At 38.3% G+C, this 7,655-nt stretch overlaps 2 protein-coding genes across 4 annotated transcripts; one reads left to right on the top strand and one right to left on the bottom strand.

Moving 5' to 3' along the window:
* The first annotated feature begins 453 nt into the window (after nucleotides 1–453).
* LOC113769573 lies at nucleotides 454–3,878 on the top strand. Of its 3 annotated transcripts, XM_027314060.1 has the most exons (7): nucleotides 454–534; nucleotides 596–718; nucleotides 977–1,240; nucleotides 1,346–1,519; nucleotides 1,628–1,734; nucleotides 2,455–2,780; nucleotides 3,004–3,878. In XM_027314060.1, exons 2-7 carry the CDS (start codon nucleotides 629–631, stop codon nucleotides 3,612–3,614), a joined length of 1,572 nt encoding a protein of 523 aa, XP_027169861.1. In that variant the 5' UTR covers nucleotides 454–534; nucleotides 596–628; the 3' UTR covers nucleotides 3,615–3,878. The 3 variants fall into 3 exon arrangements, with proteins under 3 accessions (XP_027169861.1, XP_027169860.1, XP_027169859.1); XM_027314059.1 differs by having other exon boundaries at nucleotides 454–718; nucleotides 980–1,240; XM_027314058.1 differs by having other exon boundaries at nucleotides 454–718.
* Nucleotides 3,879–4,261: 383 nt separating this feature from the next.
* LOC113767803 (protein HEADING DATE REPRESSOR 1) lies at nucleotides 4,262–7,099 on the bottom strand. Its single transcript, XM_027312003.1, has 3 exons — nucleotides 6,680–7,099; nucleotides 4,743–5,065; nucleotides 4,262–4,628 (listed from the first exon to the last, which is right to left on the bottom strand). Exons 1-3 carry the CDS (start codon nucleotides 6,774–6,776, stop codon nucleotides 4,422–4,424), a joined length of 627 nt encoding a protein of 208 aa, XP_027167804.1. The 5' UTR covers nucleotides 6,777–7,099; the 3' UTR covers nucleotides 4,262–4,421.
* Between the last annotated feature and the right edge of the window lie 556 nt (nucleotides 7,100–7,655).

Here is a 7,655-nt window from a genome sequence, read left to right as displayed (position 1 = left end):
CGCGGATTTTTAATTATGTGACTCTAACCCGCCCCGCATCTTAGCTGGTACCCGACCCTCTTTTGACCCGATCAAATAATAAAAATCAATTATCCTAATTTTTAGATCAGATCGAATCGGATATGACGGATTTTCGGATTAGCGGATAATTTTACCCACCCCTAGCACAAGCAACCCAATGATATCTTTTGCAAAATGACCAAATTTTGAGAAAACCTTTACAAAATTCATTTTCAATAATTGGAAAAGAACTCATCTGGACCACACATTTTCTACTCTTACTCCATTTGTTACCCCTGCATTGCACGCGGTTGCTGTGGAGAGTGAGGGTATTGCACGTGCAAGGTTAGTAGCAGCGCGTGTTGGTGACACGTGTGAGTCGCGTCAGAAGCTTTTTACGCCTAGTTTTCTTAGCAGCCACTTTGTTTAAAGGCGAAGCAGTAGAAATTTCCATTCAAAGCTTTGAAGAAAAATTGAGATTGGAGAGATCTGTCGTTCTTTGGTTGTTTAGGGCAAACTCTTTGCTTTGACTTGGTGAGTTTTCCTATTGATTTGGGCGATTCCAGTTTTGTAGTTTTCTGATTTGATGGTTCAGGCGACGAAAAGCGGCGAGTTGCAGAGAGGGGAAATGGCGGCAGTGAAGAGGGAACTTGAAGACCCTTTGGAAGAAGAATATGGCCCTCTTAATAAGCGATCCAAACACTCTTCTTCGCTTCAAGTTCGTAATTTTTCTCTTTGTCTCTCTCATGTATACTTGTAGAAGTGTTGGGGTTTTGTCTTCCGCTTTAAGTTTGTATGTATATATATATATATTGAATCGGATTAACTCCAATTAATTGGATCTTGAACATCTCTCAGTTTTTAGGAGTTTATGTGAATTTTGGGTTTTTTTTCCTTGTTTTATTCTATGTGGTTTTGTCTGTATGATTGGAAAGTTCAATTTCTGATGTACTTTCGGGGGGTTTGACTGTTGCAGCAGGGAACTGGGGAAGTGGGTGGCTTTCCAGTGGCACCGCCGGCTCAGTATAACCCATTAGACGAGCCGAGTCCATTGGGATTGAGGCTGAGGAAAAGTCCTTCCCTTTTGGAATTGATCCAAATGAGGCTTTCTCAAGCTAATTCACCTAAGGGTGCAAGTTCCAGTAAAAAAGAGCTTAAAGGGGCCGCTGCTTCTGGTTCCTCTGAGAAGCTCAAGGCCTCAAATTTTCCAGCAACGATTCTGCGAATTGGGACCTGGGAGGTATATTTATACATTTGCATTTGATCATGGATTTTAGAAACTTGTTTTATTGGATTGCTTATGATTTCGTTAATTTTGATTGCATATCTTTGTTCTAATTTCTAGTATAAGTCAAGATATGAAGGGGATTTGGTAGCAAAGTGTTATTTTGCAAAGCATAAGCTTGTATGGGAGGTTCTTGATGGCGGGCTCAAGAATAAGATTGAAATTCAATGGTCTGATATAATGGCTTTGAAGGGGAATTATCCTGATGATGGACCGGGGACTTTGGATGTAGTGGTATTAACAACACTTACTGTGCCTTTGTTAATTACACTGTATGTCGTTATTATGAACTTTTTATAGTGAAAACATGTTTTTTTTTTTTTTTTTTTTTAAATGGTGTAGCTTGCAAGACAACCTCTTTTCTTTAGGGAGACAAATCCACAGCCTAGGAAGCATACCCTGTGGCAGGCAACATCTGATTTTACTGGGGGTCAGGCCAGCATACAAAGGTATGGTAATCTCTCATTCATTCATGAGTTTATTGTGTTGCCATTTTTAAATGGCACTTTTTAGGCAACAAGCTACTTGTTCCATACTGTATGTGTCCTATTTGCTTATTTATGTAGCAAGGAGTTTTTGTTCTCCACCCCCACATTTTGATTTGTACCATTTGAGTTACTTCATCAATTTGTTATTTCTTAGGTGGTTGTTTGACTTTCTCAGTAACATCTCAGCATTATGTAGATAGCGATTTGTTATCACCACAGCTATACTGCCTTGACCGCAGATGTATCTGAACAATAGTCTGCATACACCTCTCTTCTCTGATGTTGACTTCCAAGTTCCTATCTTACGAGCATTTAGAGCGAAATGCTGACTTTTATGAGTATCAGCGACTCACGACTGAATTTCAATTGTTGGACTTACTCTATTCTAGCCTTCTGTGCTCTTAGCATTTCTCCCTTTATCACCAAAGAGATGATTTTTTTTTTATTGGGTGGGGGAGAAGAAACAGGGGAGAGGGGTAATCCCAAATTGGACATTTGAAATATATTTGGTAGCTTTTTGATACTAAAGATATTAAGAGATGAGAGATACTCTAATTTTTTTTTTTTTTTAAAGTGACAGTTTTTTCTTTTCGATGTTTTGCTCAATCTCTGGAGACTAAGTGCAATATAGCAATGGTCTGACTCACCATTGATTGGCATTTTTTCTGGGATTTCTGGCAGGCGTCATTTTCTGCAGTGTCCACAAGGCTTGTTGGGAAAGCATTTCGAAAAGCTTATTCAATGTGATCCTCGTCTTAACTTCCTGAGTAAACAAGGAGAGATAACGTTGGATTCTCCATATTTTGAACCCAGAATCTCTGTGTTTGATGACCCAAGTGAAAACAAAGCTGCATTTGATTTGAACAATCATGAGAGTCCCACTTTCTTCAACCTGAGGGATGCAGCATCACCATCAGGTGGTCAATCATCTTCTTCGAGGAATGAACAAGACACTGTTAGTAGACCTCGAGAATCTATTAGACATGAAACACCATCACCCAGCTCAGGTAACCGGTCCTTTTAATAGTCTTGAACCAAAATTTGATATTTACTAAAAGTTTCTGACCAGAGTATTTCTAAAAATTTGATATTTACTAAAAATTTGATATGTAAAATGTCATTTTCATTTGATTTATAATCTGTACAGAGTATTTCTTTTCCTCCAAGGAGGTTTATATATGTAGTCGCGTCTCTCTAGTAGTATTTGACTCTGTGTTTTGATTTATTCAGTAATGGATACGCATGTAATTGAAGAAATAAAAAATAGTGGAGGAGAGCAATGGAAGGAACTTAGCAGCTGGCATCAGATCAGAGTACCGGGGTTGCATTCTTCTATGTCTATGAGTGATCTTGTGAGCCATCTTGAAAATCGGATATCAGAGCAGAGGACATCTGACAATTTCATCCTCTCAAGTGACGAACGACAAGGGCTGGAGATCCTGGAAGAAATTAACCGATGTTTGTTTAGTGACTCTCAATACGTGCCAGCTTCTGATGAAAAGTCTCTCATGTCAAGGGTCAATTCTCTGTGCTGTCTTCTGCAGAAAGACCCTATGACAGGCCAAATATTGCCATCTAAAAGTGAGAGCATTTCTGATGTGTTGGTGATGGATAAGAGAATAGATGATTCAAGCTTTACTTTACAGGCCAGTGGAAGCAACATCGATGAAAAGTCTGCCGTAGCTGAGGGGGAAATGGAAGATATCTTAGGGTGCAAGCAGCCTCCTCCTATGTCTAGAAAGGACTCTGTTGGGGACTTGCTGCTAAATCTTCCAAGGATAGCATCTCTGCCTCAGTTCTTATTCAACATCTCAGAAGATGTTGACAATCAAGCTCGGTAGCATGTGTCCTTCGGGTCTACCAGTGAAGTTCCTTGCCCAGAAACCTGTACATATACATACGTTAGGGTCTTTTGCTGCAATTTGCATACCGTGGTGGATTCGGAGATTCTCATTGATGAAGAATCCTAAATGTTTTTCTTTTTGTGTTATGCTTGTTGGGTTGTAGATTTGGTATTGGGTGTAGCTGATATCACATTATCTAAGTGGAAAGTGGAAAATGTGCAGTTTTATCTTATCGAAGAACATCTCTAGTATACATATGAATCCGAGGCTTCCTTTCTGGCAATCAGAAACTACATACATCCATGTGCTCAGTGCATGGTGGTGATTGCATAATTTTCCACAGGTAAGGACTTACCCTGAAGTGGGTTTCCGTGCTTATCTGCTGCTTAGATTCACAATCAAAGACCTCTTGATTTATGAACGACAAAAATGATGAGCATAAGAAACCAAAGGTAGAGCGTGTGAATGTAAAATGACAAGTATAAGAAACTAAAGGCAGAGTCTTTGATCGATTAGTCAAGCGAAAAGTCGGCTGCATGCAAAATAGAGCTCAAAGCGCAGAGTTGTTCTGGTTGACTTGCAAAGCGTTCCTCACACTTTCATTAAGAACATTAAGAAGATTTACAGTATACAATTTATGCTAGTTGTGAAATATATGTGAACTAATTATACACACACATGACCGCATAAGTCTCAAAATTACAAAATAAATATTGTGCCAACCGTATATGCAAAATAAAATAATACTCCCCAGAAGAAAAGTCCATATGACTAGTTCCTACTATTGAAGAAAGAACGAAAAAATCAAGGCTCCTCTCCACCTTCATCATCATCTACGTCGTCATTCTCCTGTAACATGTCCATGAGCATTGTAATTTGGTTTTGCAGCATTGCATTTTGACGCTCAACTTCAGATCGCTTGCTCCGTTCCTCCAGCAGCTGGAGTTGCAAATGCTCAAGGCACCGAGCATCCCCTTCTAACTGCTCATTCAGACCATCAATCTCCCTATCCTGCAAACGAAATAATGTAATTAGTTGTTACATCCTGTGAGAGGACAACCGGCGTTTTCGAGTAAAAAGAGCAATATTTGCTCTAGTACTCAAAGAGGCTACCGAGAACACCACCTTTCTATTCATTTCCTGGACGGCAATCCTGCGCATGCTTTCCACAACATCAACATTCACAAGCTTCCTCTTCTTGCCAATCAGCCAGCCTTTGGGATAAGTTGCTGCATCAAAGTCCGGTGGGGGAAGTAACATTTCAGCGGATGGTCTACGACCATTTATATTTGTCATGGGTTCCAGTGGTTCAAAGAGTGCCTTCCTCTTCTCTGATAGAACAACAGGGGTTGAATCCTCCTGCATTGCCTCAGCGGTGGGATTTTCCTGTGTTTCTGGAGGTTTATCAGCATCATTTTCTGTTGGTTTGTCTAAATACTTCACGCTGACTGCAGGAAGATGCAAACGTTCAGCAGGAATCTCTCCAGGAAAAAATATGCTTAGTTTCAAAGTATTTTTACTAAGGCAGTAAGCAAGATGGGAATCGCAAAGAGCTCAAGATTGCTGCCTTCTATAATCTGCTAAATAGATGCTATAGTAAGTAACAAGAATTAGTGCTTTCGAAGTAGGGTTGCAGTAAGTAAGAAGGCAAAACTCTGACTAGAAGGAGGCACCCTTTTATTTGAAATCTATGTCCATAAGGCTATGAAGAAGTTAAACTTGTAAACGTGAACCTAGTCTCAGAGTCTTTAAAAATAACTAGTATTAGTTTGGTTTAGTTTTTAGTCTGAAGAGGTATTCCAGAGTCAAATGCTTGCAGGTCTCCAGTTAATAGACTCTACTTTACTGAGCAAACTGCAATTTAGTATTGGCAAAATTTTGATCTTCTCATACTGGTTTGAAAATATTACAGCTATTACATTAAGTGATTGAAATTGCGATTATGACTTAACTAAGATCACAAGTTTACAATCATTAACTATGATCAGAAGTTTCACCATAGAAAAATGTCACAGAGAAGAAAAAGATTCTTAACATTAGGTATAGATGATCTTAAAATCAAATGTAGAATCTTAATAGCGGAAAAACTGTGGAGGAGAAAAATACTTATTTTGGTGACGGAAAAATCAAATGTGGGTTTGTTTGGATTGGCATGATTTCAGATAAAATAATTTGCTTCACAGATTCCAATCACCTTTTTATTTTCTCAATTACCTTTTTATCTCACATACATCACATCATAAAAAATGCTACAGTAATTATCTCAAATAAATCATCAACAAAACTTTAAAGCCAACTAATCATGAGGTGGTCATTTCATAGTCTAAAAAGAAATTTCTTTTTCAAAAAAAAATCTTTAGGGGTAAACATAAAATTCCAATCAGACGGGGAGGATTGTAGATGGACAATCCATTTTCTCCCATCCTTTTTATTTATTTATTTTCTTTTCTAATAGTAGTATTTTCTTTGAGGTTGATTTGCTAGCTAACTCCAACCTAAATCATGAGTAATGAAGTGACGTGGGAGCAAAGTCAGACCAAGTCTTGGTGGTGCAGCTGTACGCTTCCCTTCCCTAACCCACAACCGCATCACCCCATCCACATGGGAAGATCCCACTTCACAATCATCGCCCATGTCCAGAGTACACATCCCAGCAGCAAGTTCCCAACCCCAGAAAAGGGGAAAAAAAAAAAAGAAAAAGAAAAAGGGAGGAGGAGGAGTCGCAGAGATAAGGTTAAGGGCTAAGCTGCTTAATCTCGGAGCAGTTGTGTCAAATTGTCAGAGTTAATTGTTGGGATTAGTTTTGCAAATGATTTAGCCGACAAAAAAGAAGAACCAAAGCAGAAAATACTCCAAGCTTCAAATGTCAAGAAAGCAAACAATTCTTCCCAAGTCTTAGCCTTTGCATGAAGAGATCTACGGTTCTACAGTCATTTGCATCCTGCAACCCCTCATCAAACCATGGGTTGATCCTTAAACCCCACAAATTCAAAACAAAATTTGACCCCAAGGATGCGAAGAGAAAAGGATAATTAAGCACAAGAATCAAAAGGGTAGCTAACCTGCCCTTCTCCTGGATTTCCAGAAAACAGGAGCAGAAGAAACAGGAGAGAATCCATTGATCAAAGTCTGCTCCACCTTCTTATTTGGTTCCTCCATAGCATTCGTACCTTATCCGACTTACAAGTCAAGAGCTGACCATCAAAAGCTATTTCTTCCTTTTATTTTATGGACTCATAAGATAACAAGGAAAGAAAAGATCTTTTTTTTTTTTAGTAGTAGAAATTATATCTGCCTCTTCAGACCTTAGCTGCTAATTATAGTAGTAGCAGTACTAATTTAAGTCTGTTGCTGTTGAGGAAATAGTAGGCTTTGTTAGGAGTTGGAGTAGGCGAGAAGAAGAAGGTTGTTATTACACAAGCCGATGAAGTGAGAGAATATTGAATCATCAACACGGACGGATGTGGGAAATGAGAGAGAGAGGATTAGCATTTAGCACTCGAGTTTTTCCTGGCATCAAATTCATCACCCAAAGAGAGAGGTGGCTGACGGAATCGTCAATGGCTTTGGACGGCCTAGATTTGTCTTTCTTGGTGGACCCCATTTTCAGTTGGTATTTTATTTTTTTTAATTTAAAATTTAAATAAAATTTGATTGATTGAAAATTTGAAATTACTGAGGCAAAGGTTGTTGTCGCGTTTTTCATGTGTGGTAAGTGGTATATCTGTTCGGCCGAGTTTGTACAAATTTGTATTATACTCGTATCATACTGGTCCGGTGGTTTGTATGGATAATTATTTTATATTTCGTACATTTCAAGAAGGAAAAATTATTTAAAATATTCATCACATTTTGTTAAATGAATTTTTTATCCTTCACTTTTAAAATAATAAATTTACGTCCTTTACAAAATCAAGTCGATAAAATTTGATTGCAATCTAGGTTTTTTACCTTTCTTTTTTTATCTTGAATCAATCACGTGACCCGTACATAATCATTTTTGTAAGAGAAAAAAATATTAGATCTCATTTGTAGTTA

The sequence above is a fragment of the Coffea eugenioides genome, chromosome 4, assembly GCF_003713205.1.
Source record: "Coffea eugenioides isolate CCC68of chromosome 4, Ceug_1.0, whole genome shotgun sequence".
NCBI classification, from domain to species: domain Eukaryota; kingdom Viridiplantae; phylum Streptophyta; class Magnoliopsida; order Gentianales; family Rubiaceae; genus Coffea; species Coffea eugenioides.
This window is presented reverse-complemented; position numbering and strand designations above follow the sequence as displayed.

Bases quoted from the DNA above. Each gene is read 5' to 3' on its own strand.
- LOC113769573 (XM_027314058.1), top strand. From the start codon at position 587: ATGGTTCAGGCGACGAAAAGCGGCGAGTTGCAGAGAGGGGAAATGGCG. The intron at 719-976 runs GTTCGTAATTTT...TGACTGTTGCAG, and splicing joins AACACTCTTCTTCGCTTCAA to CAGGGAACTGGGGAAGTGGG. The intron at 1,241-1,345 runs GTATATTTATAC...TCTAATTTCTAG, and splicing joins TGCGAATTGGGACCTGGGAG to TATAAGTCAAGATATGAAGG.
- LOC113767803 (XM_027312003.1), bottom strand. From the start codon at position 6,776: ATGGAGGAACCAAATAAGAAGGTGGAGCAGACTTTGATCAATGGATTC. The intron at 5,066-6,679 runs GTTAGCTACCCT...ATCTTCCTGCAG, and splicing joins GAAATCCAGGAGAAGGGCAG to TCAGCGTGAAGTATTTAGAC. The intron at 4,629-4,742 runs GTGGTGTTCTCG...TTTCGTTTGCAG, and splicing joins TCCAGGAAATGAATAGAAAG to GATAGGGAGATTGATGGTCT.